Here is a 15,216-nt window from a genome sequence, read left to right as displayed (position 1 = left end):
AGGAGAGTAGAAAGAGGAGAGTAGAAAGAGGAGGGTAGAGAGCGGAGTAGAGAAAGGAGAGTAGAGAGAGGAGAGTAGAGAACAGAGTAGAGAGTAGAAAAAGAGGAGAGGAGTGAGAGGAGAGAGAGGAGAGAAGGGAGAGTAGATAAGGGAGAGTAGAGAGTAGAGAGGGGAGAATAGAGAGGGGAGAGTAGAGAGAGGAGAGTAGAAAGAGGAGAGTAGAGAGCGGAGTAGAGAAGAGTAGAGAGAGAGAGGAGAGAGAGAGAGAGGAGAGTAGAGAGAGGAGAGTAGAGAGAGGAGAGAGAGAGCGGAGAGAGAGAGGAGAGTAGAAAGAGGAGAGTAGAAAGAGGAGAGTAGAGAGCGGAGTAGAGAAAGGAGAGTAGATAGAGGAGAGTAGAGAGAGAGAGCGGAGAGAGAGGAGAGTAGAAAGAGAGAGAAAGAGGGAGTAGAGAGCGGAGAGAGAGAGGAGAGTAGATAGAGAGAGAGAGAGTAGAGAGAGGAGAGTAGAGAGAGGAGAGTAGAGAGAGGAGAGTAGAGAGAGAGAGAGAGAGAGAGTAGAGCAGAGAGAGAGAGGAGAGTAGAGAGGAGAGTAGAAAGAGAGAGGAGAGAGAGAAAGAGGAGAGTAGAAAGAGGAGAGTAGAGAGAGGATAGTAGAAAGAGGAGAGTAGAGAGCAGAGTAGAGAGAGGAGAGGAGAAAGAGGAGAGTAGAGAGAGGAGAGTAGAAGAGAGGAGAGTAGAGAGAGGGAGGGAGAGGAGAGAAGGGAGAGGAGAGAGAGAGGAGTAGAGAGCGGAGTAGAGAGAGGAGAGTAGAAAGAGGAGAGTAGAGATAGAGAGAGTAGAGAACAGAATAGAGAGAGGAGAGTAGAAAGAGGAGAGTAGAAAGAGGAGGGTAGAGAGCGGAGTAGAGAAAGGAGAGTAGAGAGAGGAGAGTAGAAATAGGAGAGTAGAAAGAGGAGAGTAGAAAGAGGAGGGTAGAGAGCGGAGAGAGAAAGGAGAGTAGAGAGAGAGAGTAGAAAGAGGAGAGTAGAAAGAGGAGAGTAGAAAGAGGAGGGTAGAGAGCAGAGTAGAGAAAGGAGAGTAGAGAGAGGAGAGTAGAGAACAGAGTAGAGAGTAGAAAGAGGAGAGGAGTGAGAGGAGAGGGGAGTGGAGAGAAGGGAGAGTAGATAAGGAGAGTAGAGAGTAGAGAGGGGAGAATAGAGAGGGGAGAGTAGAGAGAGGAGAGTAGAAAAGGAGAAGAGAGAGAGAGAGAGGAGAGAGAAAGAGGAGAGAGAGAGAGGAGAGTAGAAAGAGGAGAGTAGTGAGAGGAGAGAGGGAGTGGAGAGAAGGGAGAGTAGAGAGAGAGGAGTAGAGAGAGAGGAGTAGAGAGAGGAGAGTAGAAAGAGGAGAGTAGAGAGAGGAGAGTAGAAAGAGGAGAGGAGAGAGCGGAGTAGAGAAAGGAGAGTAGAAAGAGGAGAGTAGAAAGAGGAGAGTAGAGAGAGGAGAGTAGAAAGAGGAGAGTAGAGAGCGGAGTAGAGAGAGGAGAGTAGAGAGAGGAGAGTAGAGAGAAAGAGAGAGAGTAGAAAGAGAGAGAGGGAGTGGAGAGAGGGAGAGAGATAGAAAGGGAGAGTAGAGAGAGAGAGAGAGGGAGAAGGGAGAGAGAGAGAGGAGAGTAGAAAGAGGAGAGTAGAGAGGAGAGGAGAGAGGAGAGTAGAGAGAGGGAGAGTAGAGAAGAGGAGAGAAGGGAGAGTATAGAGTAGAGAGGGAGAGTAGAGAGTAGAGAGTAGAGAGTAGAAAGGGGAGAGTAGAGAGAGGAGAGTAGAAAGAGGAGGAGAGAGAGGAGAGTAGAGAGAGGAGAGAGAAAGAGGAGAGTAGAGAGAGGAGAGTAGAGAGAGAGTAGAGAGAGGAGAGTAGAGAGAGGAGAGTAGAGAGGAGAGTAGAGAGCGGAGAGAGAGAGGAGAGTAGAGAGAGGAGAGTAGAGAGAGAGGAGAGTAGAGAAGAGGAGAGGGAGAGAGGAGAGAGAGAGGAGAGTAGAGAGCGGAGAGAGAGAGGAGAGTAGAGATAGGAGAGTAGAGAACAGAGTAGAGAGAGGAGAGTAGAAAGAGGAGAGTAGAAAGAGGAGAGTAGAAAGAGGAGGGTAGAGAGCGGAGTAGAGAAAGGAGAGTAGAGAGAGGAGAGTAGAAAGAGGAGAGTAGAAAGAGGAGAGTAGAAGAGAGGAGAGTAGAGAGAGGAGAGAGAGAGAGGAGAGTAGAGAGAGAGAGAGAGAGTAGAGAGCGGAGAGTAGAGAACAGAGTAGAGAGAGGAGAGAAAGAGGAGAGTAGAAAGAGGAGGGTAGAGAGAGAGAAAGAGGAGAGTAGGAGAGAAGGAGAGTAGAGAGAGAGGAGCAGAGAGAGAGAGAGCGGAGTAGAGAGAGGAGAGTAGAAAGAGGGAGAGTAGAAAGAGGAGAGTAGAGAACAGAGTAGAGAGAGGAGAGTAGAAAGAGGAGAGTAGAAAGAGGAGAGTAGAGAGAGGAGAGTAGAAAGAGGAGAGTAGAGAGAGAGGAGAGTAGAGAGCGGAGTAGAGAGAGAGGAGAGTAGAGAGAGGAGAGTAGAGAGAGGAGTAGAGAGAGGAGAGTAGAGAGAGGAGAGTAGAGAGAGGAGAGTAGAAAGAGAAGAGTAGAAAGAGGAGGTAGAGAGCGGAGAGAGAAAGGAGAGTAGAGAGAGGAGAGTAGAAAGAGGGAGAGTAGAAAGAGGAGAGTAGAAAGAGGAGGGTAGAGAGCGGAGTAGAGAAAGGAGAGTAGAAAGAGAGAGAGGAGAGTAGAGAACAGAGTAGAAAGAGAGAGTAGAAAGAGGAGAGAGAGTAGAAAGAGAGGAGAGGAGGAGTGGAGAGAAGGGAGAGTAGATAAGGGAGAGTAGAGAGTAGAGAGGGGAGAATAGAGAGGGGAGAGTAGAGAGAGGAGAGTAGAAAGAGGAGAGTAGAGAGCGGAGAGAGAGAGAGAGAGAGAGAGAGGAGAGAGAGAGGAGAGTAGAAAGAGAGAGGAGAGAGAGAGAGCGGAGTAGAGAGAGGAGAGTAGAAAGAGGAGAGTAGAAAGAGGAGAGTAGAGAGCGGAGTAGAGAAAGGAGAGTAGATAGAGGAGAGTAGAGAGAGCGGAGTAGAGAGAGGAGAGTAGAAAGAGGAGGGTAGAGAGCGGAGAGAGAGAGAGGAGAGTAGAGAGAGGAGAGTAGAGAGCGGAGAGAGAAAGGAGAGTAGAGAGAGGAGAGTAGAGAGAGAGGAGAGGAGAGTAGAAAGAGCAGAGTAGAGAGAGTAGAGAGAGGAGAGTAGAGAGAGGAGAGTAGAAAGAGGAGAGAGAAAGAGGAGAGTAGAGAGAGGATAGGAGAAAGAGGAGAGTAGAGAGCAGAGTAGAGAGAGTAGAGAGGAGAGAAAGAGGAGAGTAGAGAGAGGAGAGAGAGAGAAAGAGGAGAGAGTGAGAGGAGAGGAGAGAGAGAGAGGAGAGAAGAGGAGAAAGAGAGAGAGAGGGAGTAGAGAGCGGAGTAGAGAGAGGAGAGTAGAAAGAGGAGAGTAGAGATAGGAGAGTAGAGAACAGAATAGAGAGAGGAGAGTAGAAAGAGGAGAGTAGAAAGAGGAGGGTAGAGAGCGGAGTAGAGAAAGGAGAGTAGAGAGAGGAGAGTAGAAAGAGGAGAGTAGAAAGAGGAGAGTAGAAAGAGGAGGGTAGAGAGCGGAGTAGAGAAAGGAGAGTAGAAAGAGGAGAGTAGAAAGAGGAGAGTAGAAAGAGGAGAGTAGAAAGAGGAGAGTAGAGAGCAGAGAGAAAGGAGAGTAGAGAGAGAGAGAGAGAGTAGAGAACAGAGTAGAGAGTAGAAAGAGGAGAGGAGGAGAGAGAGAGGGAGTGGAGAGAAGGGAGAGTAGAAAGAGGAGATAAGGGAGAGTAGAGAGGAGTAGAGAGGGAGAGAATAGAGAGAGGAGAGAGAGAGAGAGAGAGGAGAGTAGAAAGAGGAGAGTAGAAAGAGGAGAGTAGAGAGAGGAGAGGAGAGAGAAGAGGAGAGTAGAGAGAGGAGAGAGAGGAGAGTAGAAAGAGGAGAGTAGTGAGAGGAGAGGGAGTGGAGAGAAGGAGAGTAGAGAGAGGAGTAGAGAGAGAGAGTAGAGAGCGGAGTAGAGAGAGGGAGAGTAGAGAGAGAGAAGAGGAGAGTAGAAAGAGGAGAGTAGAGAGAGAGAGAGGAGAGAGAGAGAGAAGAGAGAGGAGAGAAAGAGGAGAGAGAGGAGTAGAGAGAGTAGAGGAGAGTAGAAAGAGGAGAGTAGAGAGAGTAGAAAGAGGAGTAGAGAGAGAGAGAGTAGAGAGAGGAGAGTAGAGAGGAGAGTAGAGAGGAGAAAGAGGAGAGGAGGGAGTGGAGAGAAGGGAGAGTAGATAGGGAGAGTAGAGAGAGAGAGGGAGAATAGAGAGGAGGAGAGTAGAGAGAGGAGAGTAGAAAGAGGAGAGTAGAGAGTGGAGAGTAGAGAGGGAGAGTCGAGAGAGGGAGAGTATAGAGTAGAGAGGGGAGAGTAGAGAGTAGAGAGAGAGAGAGAGAGTAGAGAGAGGAGAGTAGAAAGAGGAGAGTAGAAAGAGGAGAGTAGAGAGAGGAGAGTAGAAAGAGGAGAGTAGAGAGAGGAGAGTAGAGAGAGCGGAGTAGAGAGAGCGAGAGAGAGGAGAGTAGAGAGAGTAGAGAGAGGAGAGTAGAGAGAGAGAGAGAGAGAGAGAGAGAGGAGAGTAGAGAGAGGAGAGAAAGAGGAGAGAGAGAGAGAGAGTAGAAAGAGGAGAGAGAGAGAGAGAGAGAGAGAGGAGTAGAGATAGGAGAGTAGAGAACAGAGTAGAGAGAGAGAGAGAGAAAGAGGAGAGTAGAAAGAGGAGAGTAGAAAGAGGAGGGTAGAGAGCGGAGTAGAGAAAGGAGAGTAGAGAGAGGAGAGTAGAAATAGGAGAGTAGAAAGAGGAGAGTAGAAAGAGGAGGGTAGAGAGCGGAGTAGAGAAAGGAGAGTAGCGAGAGGAGAGTAGAAAGAGGAGAGTAGAAAGAGGAGAGTAGAAAGAGGAGGGTAGAGCAGAGTAGAGAAAGGAGAGTAGAGAGAGGAGAGTAGAGAACAGAGTAGAGAGTAGAAAGAGGAGAGGAGGAGAGGAGAGGGGAGTGGAGAGAAGGGAGAGTAGATAAGGGAGAGTAGAGAGTAGAGAGGGGAGAATAGAGAGGGAGAGTAGAGAGAGGAGAGAGTAGAAAGAGGAGAGAGAGAGAGGAGAGTAGAAAGAGGAGAGAGAGAGAGTAGAGAGAGGAGAGGAGAGAGAGGAGAGTAGAGAGAGGAGAGTAGAGAGAGGGAGAGAGAGAGGAGAGTAGAAAGAGGAGAGTAGAAAGAGGAGAGTAGAGAGCGGAGTAGAGAGTAGAAAGAGGAGAGTAGAGAGCGGAGTAGAGAGAGTAGAGAGAGGAGAGGAGAGAGAGGAGAGTAGAAAGAGGAGAGGAGAAAGAGGAGAGTAGTGAGCGGAGTAGAGAGAGAGAGAGAGAGGAGAGAGAGAGAGGAGAGTAGAGAGAGCGGAGTAGAGAGAGGAGAGTAGAAAGAGGAGAGTAGAGAGAGGATAGTAGAAAGAGGAGAGTAGAAAGAGGAGAGTAGAAAGAGGAGAGTAGAAAGAGGAGAGTAGAGAGAGGATAGTAGAAAGAGGAGAGTAGAGAGCGGAGTAGAGAGAGTAGAGAGAGGAGAGGAGAAAGAGGAGAGTAGAGAGAGGAGAGTAGAAAGAGGAGAGTAGTGAGAGGAGAGGGGAGTGGAGAGAAGGGAGAGTAGAGAGAGAGGAGTAGAGAGCGGAGTAGAGAGAGGAGAGTAGAAAGAGGAGAGGAGAGAGCGGAGTAGAGAAAGGAGAGTAGAAAGAGGAGAGTAGAAAGAGGAGAGTAGAGAGAGGAGAGTAGAAAGAGGAGAGTAGAGAGCGGAGTAGAGAGAGGAGAGTAGAGAGAGGAGAGTAGAGAGCGGAGTAGAGAGTAGAAAGAGGAGAGGGGAGTGGAGAGAAGGGAGAGTAGATAGGGGAGAGTAGAGAGTAGAGAGGGGAGAATAGAGAGGGGAGAGTAGAGAGAGGAGAGTAGAGAGAGGAGAGTAGAGAGTGGAGAGTAGAGAGGGGAGAGTAGAGAGTAGAGAGTAGAGAGGGGAGAGTAGAGAGTAGAGAAGGGAGAGTAGAGAAGGGAGAGTCGAGAGAGGAGAGTAGAGAGTAGAGAAGGGAGAGTAGAGAGAAAAGAGGGGAGAGTAGAGAGAAAAGAGGGGAGAGTAGAGAACAGAGAGTAGAGAAGGGAGAGTAGAGAGGGGAGAGTAGAGACTAGGTATGTATAGATGGTGGTGGCGAGTTTCAGGCTGGTTTCTTCTAGGGTGACAAGGTATCTACTTTACTGAGATCTCTCCATGTCTATCAAATCTCTGTCGATAGATCTCAATCTCTATACATCTCTCTCTGTATCTATCTCTCTATATAGCTCACACACTACATCTCTCTCTCTCCATATCTCTCTCTATATCTCTCTCTACATCTCTCTCTATATCTCTCTCTATATATCTCTCTATATCTCTCTCTATATCTCTCTATATATCTCTCTATATCAATTCAATTCAATTCAAGGGCTTTATTGGCATGGGAAACATGTGTTAACATTGCCAAAGCAAGTGAGGTAGACAACATACAAAGTGAATATATAAAGTGAAAAACAACAAAAATTAACAACAACAAAAATTATCTCTCTATATCTCTCTCCATATCTCTCTCTATATCTCTCTCTATATCTCTCTCCATATCTCTCTCTATATCTCTCTCTATATCTCTCTCCATATCTCTCTCTATATCTCTCTCTATATCTCTCTCTATATCTCTCTCTGTCTCTCTCTCCATATCTCTCTATACTGTATAGACCTACTGTATAGCCTTACTGTATAGCCTTACTGTATAGACTACTGTATAGTCCTACTGTATAGACCTACTGTATAGCCTTACTGTATAGCCTTACTGTATAGCCTACTGTATAGCCTTAGTGTATAGTCCTACTGTATACCCTACTGTATAGCCTACTGTATAGACCTACTGTATAGCCTTACTGTATAGCCTTACTGTATAGACTACTGTATAGTCCTACTGTATAGACCTACTGTATAGCCTTACTGTATAGCCTTACTGTATAGCCTACTGTATAGCCTTAGTGTATAGTCCTACTGTATACCCTACTGTATAGCCTTACTGTATAGTCCTACCGTATAGTCTTACTGTATAGTCCTACTGTATAGTCCTACTGTATAGCCCTACTGTATAGTCCTACTGTATAGCCTTACTGTAGAGTCCTACTGTATAACCCTACTGTATAGTCCTACTGTATAGCCCTACTGTATAGTCCTACTGTATAGCCCTACTGTATAGTCCTACTGTATAACCCTACTGTATAGTCCTACTGTATAGCCCTACTGTATAGTCCTACTGTATAACCCTACTGTATAGTCCTACTGTATAACCCTACTGTAGAGTCCTACTGTATAGTCCTACAGTATAGTCTTATTGTTACTGTACTACCCTCCCTGTTACTGTCCTATACTGTACTGTCATCCCTGTTACTGTACTGTCATCCCTGTTACTGTCCTATACTGTACTGTCATCCCTGTTACTGTCCTATACTGTATTGTCATCCCTGTTACTTTACTGTCATCCCTGTTACTTTACTGTCATCCTTGTTACGGCATTGTCCTCCCTGCTCCTGTACTGTCATCCCTGTTACAGTACTGTCATCCTTGTTACTGTCCTATACAGTATTGTCATCCCTGTTACTTTACTGTCATCCCTGTTACTCTCCTAAACTGACCTGTCATCCCTGTTACTGTCATCCCTGTTACTGTACTGTCATCCCTGTTACCATACTGTCATCCCTGTTACTGTACTGTCATCCCTATTACTGTACTGTCATCCCTGTTACTGTACTGTCATCCCTGTTACTCTCCTAAACTGACCTGTCATCACTGTTACTGTCATCCCTGTTACTGTACTGTCATCCCTGTTACTGAACTGTCATCCCTGTTACTGTACTGTCATCCCTGTTACTCCACTGTCATCCCTGTTACTTCACTGTCATCCCTGTTACTGTACTGTCATCCCTGTTACCATACTGTCATCCCTGTTACCTCACTGTCATCCCTGTTACTGTACTGTCATCCCTGTTACCGTACTGTCATCCCTGTTACCTCACTGTCATCCCTGTTACTGTACTGTCATCCCTGTTACTGTACTGTCATCCCTGTTACCGTACTGTCATCCCTGTTACTGTACTGTCATCCCTGTTACTGTACTGTCATCCCTGTTACTGTACTGTCATCCCTATTACTGTACTGTCATCCCTGTTACTGTACTGTCAATCCTGTTACCGTACTGTCATCCCTGTTACTGTACTGTCATCCCTGTTACCTCACTGTCATCCCTGTTACTGTACTGTTATCCCTGTTACTGTACTGTCATCCCTGTTACTGTACTGTCATCCCTGTTACTGTACTGTCATTCCTGTTACCGTATTGTCATCCATGTTACTGTACTGTCATCCCTGTTACTGTACTGTCATCCCTGTTACTGTAATGTCATCCCTGTTACTGTACTGTCATCCCTGTTACTGTACTGTCATCCCTGTTACTCCACTGTCATCCCTGTTACCGTACTGTCATCCCTGTTACTGTACTGTCATTCCTGTTACTGTACTGTCATCCCTATTACTGTACTGTCATCCCTGTTACTTCACTGTCATCCCTGTTACTCCACTGTCATCCCTGTTACTGTACTGTCATCCCTGTTACTGCACTGTCATCCCTGTTACTGCACTGTCATCCCTGTTACTCCACTGTCATCCCTGTTACTCTACTGTCATCCCTTTTACTGTACTATCATCCCTGTTACTGCACTGTCATCCCTGTTACTCAACTGTCATCCCTGTTACTGTACTGTCATCCCTGTTACTGTACTGTCATCCCTATTACTGTACTGTCATCCCTGTTACTTCACTGTCATCCCTGTTACTCCACTCTCATCCCTGTTACTGTACTGTCATCCCTGTTACTGCACTGTCATCCCTGTTACTGCACTGTCATCCCTGTTACTGCACTGTCATCCCTGTTACTGCACTGTCATCCCTGTTACTGCACTGTCATCCCTGTTACTGCACTGTCATCCCTGTTACTCTACTGTCATCCCTTTTACTGTACTGTCATCCATGTTAATGCACTGTCATCCCTGTTACTGTACTGTCATTCCTGTTACTGTACTGTCATCCCTGTTACTGTACTGTCATCCCTGTTACCGTACTGTCATCCCTGTTACCATACTGTCATCACTGTTACTGTACTGTCATCCCTGTTACCGTACTGTCATCCCTGTTACTGCACTGTCATCCCTGTTACTGTACTGTCATCCCTGTTACCACTGTCATCCCTGTTACCATACTGTCATCACTGTTACTGTACTGTCATCCCTGTTACCGTACTGTCATCCCTGTTACTGCACTGTCATCCCTGTTACTTCACTGTCATCCCTGTTACTGTACTGTCATCCCTGTTACCGTACTGTCATCCCTGTTACTCTACTGTCATCCCTTTTACTGTACTGTCATCCATGTTACTGCACTGTCATCCCTGTTACTTCACTGTCATCCTTGTTACTGTACTGTCATCCCTGTTACTGTACTGTCATCCCTGTTACTTCACTGTCATCCCTGTTACTGTACTGTCATCCCTGTTACCGTACTGTCATCCCTGTTACTTCACTGTCATCCCTGTTACTGTACTGTCATCCCTGTTACTGTACTGTCATCCCTGTTACTGTACTGTCATCCCTGTTACTGTACTGTCATCCCTGTTACCGTACTGTCATCCCTGTTACTTCACTGTCATCCCTGTTACTTCACTGTCATCCCTGTTACTGTACTGTCATCCCTGTTACTGTACTGTCATCCCTGTTACTGTACTGTCATCCCTGTTACTTCACTGTCATCCCTGTTACTGTACTGTCATCCCTGTTACCGTACTGTCATCCCTGTTACTTCACTGTCATCCCTGTTACTGTACTGTATGTTACAACTGTCAAATAGTATCACTCTCTATTATTAATAATAATAATAATTTTGTGCCAAATCTTAACTTGTAACATATGTAACATATGAGTTCCGTGTGAATCTGAAATAAGGTTTTGGGCCCGTGATGTTAGTGTAAACGTACACACTAGAGTACTACTGTACGTTGGCAGGTGAACAACAACTGAACTGGCCCTTATAAAAACTATAAAACTATATCGATTAATGCTTTGTCATCACAACCCATTGTTGAGGCCACAGTGGATGTGTTAGTGATATAAACAGTGGATGTGTTAGTGATATAAACAGTGGATGTGTTAGTGATATAAACAGTGGATGTGTTAGTGATATAAACAGTGGATGTGTTAGTGATATAAACAGTGGATGTGTTAGTGATATAAACAGTGGATGTGTAACAGATATGAAACAACCGGAAGAAATTCACTTCAAGCTCCCTGAGACTGATTCATAGGAACAACTGGGACATTTTTACATGAAGACAATGACTGTGTTCCAAATGGCACACTCTGGTCTAAAGTAGTGCACTATATAGGGAATAGGATTCCATAGGGCTCTGGTCTAAAGTAGTGCACTACATAGGGAATAGGGTTCCATAGGGCTCTGGTCTAAAGTAGTGCACTACATAGGGAATAGGATTCCATAGGGCTCTGGTCTAAAGTAGTGCACTATATAGGAACAGGGTTCCATAGGACTCTGGTCTAAAGTAGTGCACTATATAGGGAACAGGGTTCCATAGGACTCTGGTCTAAAGTAGTGCACTATATAGGGAATAGGGTTCCATAGGACTCTGGTCTAAAGTAGTGCACTATATAGGGAATAGGGTTCCATAGGACTCTGGTCTAAAGTAGTGCACTATATAGGGAATAGGGTTCCATAGGACTCTGGTCTAAAGTAGTGCACTATATAGGGAATAGGGTTCCATAGGACTCTGGTCTAAAGTAGTGCACTATATAGGGAATAGGGTTCCATAGGACTCTGGTCTAAAGTAGTGCACTACATAGGGAATAGGGTTCCATAGGGCTCTGGTCTAAAGTAGTGCACTACATAGGGAATAGGATTCCATAGGGCTCTGGTCTAAAGTAGTGCACTACATAGGGAATAGGGTTCCATAGGGCTCTGGTCTAAAGTAGTGCACTACATAGGGAATAGGGTTCCATAGGGCTCTGGTCTAAAGTAGTGCACTATGTAGGAAATATGATGCCATTTGGGACACAACCATGGTCAGAGAGGGATGATTACTGGAGCTGTAGTTTATCATAGGACAGGAGTGAGATGACTAATTGGCAAAAGCATTGAGTGTCTAAATGATATTCTTGTCTACATGTCAGAACCTGGGGGTAGGACCTGGGGGGGGTAGGACCTGGTGGGGGATAGGACCTGGGGGGGGTAGGACCTGGGGGGGGGGACCTGGTGGGGGGTAGGACCTAGGGTGGGGGGATAGGACCTGGGGGGATAGGACCTGGTGGGGGGTAGGGGGGATAGGACCTAGGGGGACCTGGTGGGGGATAGGACCTGGGGGGGGTAGGACCTGGTGGGGGGTAGGACCTGGGGGGGTAGGACCTGGTGGGGGGGGATAGGACCTGGGGGGATAGGACCTGGTGGGGGGGGATAGGACCTGGGGGGATAGGACCTGGGGGGATAGGACCTGGGGGGGGTAGGACCTGGTGGGGATAGGACCTGGGGGGTAGGACCTGGTGGGGGATAGGACCTGGGGGATAGGACCTGGGGGATAGGACCTGGGGGGATAGGACCTGGGGGATAGGACCTGGGGGGAGAGGACCTGGGGGGTAGGACCTGGTGCAAGTACTGATATTAATTTAAAACAGGAAAAAGGCTGTAATTTCACTCGTAAATGAATTAAGATTAGACATCATTCAAAACCACTGCAGAAGGTTTAGAGATTTAGTGAGAGGTTTCTAAACCCTAATATTCCCGAGAAGTGACACTTATCAACATCAACTGAATGGATTAACATCAATTTCATCCCTAGTCTGTGATGGGTTATCCTCTGTGAATAGATTATGACACATGGAGAGATATGACAGAGAAAAAAACTATTAATTTAGTTTTCTGCATCGTACACACACACACACACACACACAAACAGCGCGAGAGAGACAGAACGCAAATGAATAACCCTTTTTCTCTACATGTTTATGTTTTTTTAATTAATCTACATATTTTTCAATGCATTGTTTTGCAAGGTGCAGATCTCGATGAAGATGCAGCTAGTTTTCCACTGGCTACCATCAGTGGGCTGGGTTGGAAGAGTATGACTCACAGTCTACGGTAGGGTTAGCGATGACTCATGAGCGCAAAACGTTGCAGAAATGTAGCCAAATGTGCAAATTGGAACAATGTATCTTGAAGAACACTTATGGCAACAATGTAACGAACAATGTAACAACGTAAGATTCTAGAATTCGCACTTACATTATAACACTGCTCGCGACTCAAATCTTGTTTGCAGGTGTCTGCTGCCTAGCCGATGTTTCTTTACCACTGAAACGATCCATCTTCACAACCTATGGAAAGCAAGTACCACGACAAAAACACAACGTCTACAAAACGTTTCATTTCAGCACAACACATTTCGTCGACGGTTTGCGAGAACGAATATTCATGGATCCATGTAACAAATGTTTAAACGTACCTTTCGCAAACTATTATATTTGCACGGTGCTTCTTCGCTTCCTTGTGAGGATGGCTGACTTGTCTGTCGTGGACAGTGATCACAGACACTCTCTAGAAGAGTGGGCGATCCAACACGGTCCTAGTGCCGATGGGCCTCTTGCGGTGTCGCTTCACATTCAACAGGTTACCTGTCCCATCCAATGGTCCCGAGCTACACTCATAACCATAAAACACACCGAGAATATCACTGCAGAATCAAATAGATAGGTTCTTAACACAGTGGAAGTATGGAGATAAACCACCGACATAATGATTTGAGCGTTCACAATAGATTTGTAGTTGTAAACACAATTTGCACGTGTAACTGATGAGTTGTGTACATGAAATAATCATTTGTAGTTGTAAACACATTCTCAAACGTGTAACTGATGAGTTGTGAACATAAAGGAAAAAAACACATTTGTAGTTGTAATCGTATTTGCAAACGTGTAAGTTAATATTTGCCAGGAATAATTGCACCTGCACATGTCAATTTCGCGCAATCATTATTTTGACAGTACTTTAGCGCCCTACTATGACAACAATATTTGCACATGTGCAAACAGCCATTTGCAAACAAAGAGAGGGAGAGCAGGAGCTCTGGAAGGTGGGACCTGTTTCTTCTAACCAATTAGATGAGGTTTTTCATAGACCCGTATACTCTACACTGGTTGGTTGGTGACAGCTCACAAAAGGCTGTGTTGTCTGGCGCAACCAATGTCCACCAATGAATCCCAGATATTAGCTGCAGGGCCCGCGCCAGAACGAATCAGTTGGCATTTGATTTCTATAGGGGTGCCCGTTTTTTTTCACAGGACCGCCTGAACAAATGTTCTTAATAAGTGTTATAAGACCGTCAGACAGCTCCTGAGTTTCAACTTTGGGGAACTTGATTATTTTATATGTACATTTTCCGTTTCATTTCGATAACATGTTCTAAAAAGTATTGTCATGGTTAATTATACAAATCTTAATTAAAATAAAATCAGATATAGCCTATAACTCAGAGATAGCCTATATAGGCCAATGCAGCAGTAGGCCTATAACTCAGATATAGCCTATATCTCAGAGATAGCCTATAACTCAGAGATAGCCTATAACTCATAGATAGCCTAAATAGGCCAATGCAGCAGTATGCCTATAAGTCAGAGATAGCCTATAACTCAGAGATAGCTTATATCTCAGAGATAGCCTATATAGGCCAATGCAGCAGTAGGCCTATAACTCAGAGATAGCCCATAACTCAGAGATAGCCTATATAGGCCAATGCAGCAGTAGGCCCATAACTTCCATCGTCAACTAAGTAAAATGCATAGGCCTAAAGCCAACAAATTAAAACAGTAAAAATATCCTGATGAAAATTGCAAGTTCTTTCAATCTCATTCATCTCTCTACTCCTCCACCTGTCTGCCTCCCTTTCTATCTTTCTTGATTTGAGCTATTGACTAGGTAAGTGCAACATTGTATCAACGTTATCAGGACACACGGAACCCCACGCGCTCACACGAAGCACTCCAAACAAAACACAATGAAAAAATGACAACACTCCAAAATGATGGTTATGAAATAAAAACTCCTTAAATGATTGTTATGAAACAAACCAACACTTGTTTCTCAGAAGTGTATCAGGTTGTGAACTCCGCAAACAACGTTTCCACTCCGAGAAAGAACTGTAAATGACTGTAAAACATGTGTTAACAGAAATGAATGTAACCAAATGACATGGATTAACGGTACATTTACTAGCCTACTGGTTGCATATGTAATGGGGAATTTATATATTTTTTAAATTAAAAAACAATCAAAGGGCAAACAATTCACACAATGAAACAATGAATGTGCAATAATTAACGGGGAGACAGCGGACACGTTCTTTAGAGCAATGTCCATATCTTCACCACACAGCCCTCCTCTTCTTCTTTTCTCAACTTTTTAATTTATACTGCCCAAATGACTGGCTTTCCAAATAGACATACGCCTTTGCACTTATGATTTAGAAACAATTCACAGTATTTAAAAACAAAAAAATAATAATCCTCTGTGGCTAAGTCAAGCTCTCTGGTAAAGTCTTCTGTATTATTTTAATTAGACAGGAGTAATTATATCATTTTGGCAAAACATCAATTTACTTTAGGGGAAGTCAGCATCCGAACAGTGCACTGTGCACCCGCACACTTTCCTTTCTAAATCGCAAGTGGCTGAAACCAGAGATCTGTTTAAAAATAACGAGATGCTCATGTCTCCGACATAATCGTAGGCAGTCATTGTAAATAAGATTTAGTTCATAACTGACTTGCCTAGTTAAATAAAGGTTAAATAAAAAAAACTTTAAACTTTAAAACTTTAAAAGTCGTTGTCCCGAAGGTGGGAGTCGACAGGCTTTGGTCTGCATATTTTCCCCATAGAAAACGCATTGGGTTTATTCAGGACAGAAAAGGTATGACAGGCCATACTTCCCTTTGTCCAGACAGCATCAGATAGATGGTCTACACATAAG

At 45.0% G+C, this 15,216-nt stretch overlaps 1 protein-coding gene across 2 annotated transcripts in view; it reads right to left on the bottom strand.

Moving 5' to 3' along the window:
- Nucleotides 1-12,847, bottom strand: part of rab27b (RAB27B, member RAS oncogene family) — a 106,023-nt gene extending 93,176 nt beyond the window's left edge. Inside the window, exons 1-2 of one of the 2 annotated variants that reach the window (XM_042326408.1) lie at nucleotides 12,700-12,847; nucleotides 12,480-12,571 (exon numbers count right to left, since the gene is read on the bottom strand). In XM_042326408.1, coding sequence (XP_042182342.1) covers nucleotides 12,480-12,481 — 2 coding nt within the window. In that variant the 5' untranslated portion in view covers nucleotides 12,482-12,571; nucleotides 12,700-12,847. Of the gene's footprint in view, nucleotides 1-12,479; nucleotides 12,608-12,699 lie in introns of both variants that reach the window. The other variant, XM_042326409.1, reaches the window with a different exon arrangement.
- Between the last annotated feature and the right edge of the window lie 2,369 nt (nucleotides 12,848-15,216).

The sequence above is a fragment of the Oncorhynchus tshawytscha genome, linkage group LG09 (genome assembly GCF_018296145.1).
Source record: "Oncorhynchus tshawytscha isolate Ot180627B linkage group LG09, Otsh_v2.0, whole genome shotgun sequence".
Lineage (NCBI taxonomy): Eukaryota > Metazoa > Chordata > Actinopteri > Salmoniformes > Salmonidae > Oncorhynchus > Oncorhynchus tshawytscha.
Note: the sequence above shows the minus strand (reverse complement) of the source record. Positions and strands in the feature narration are given on the sequence as shown.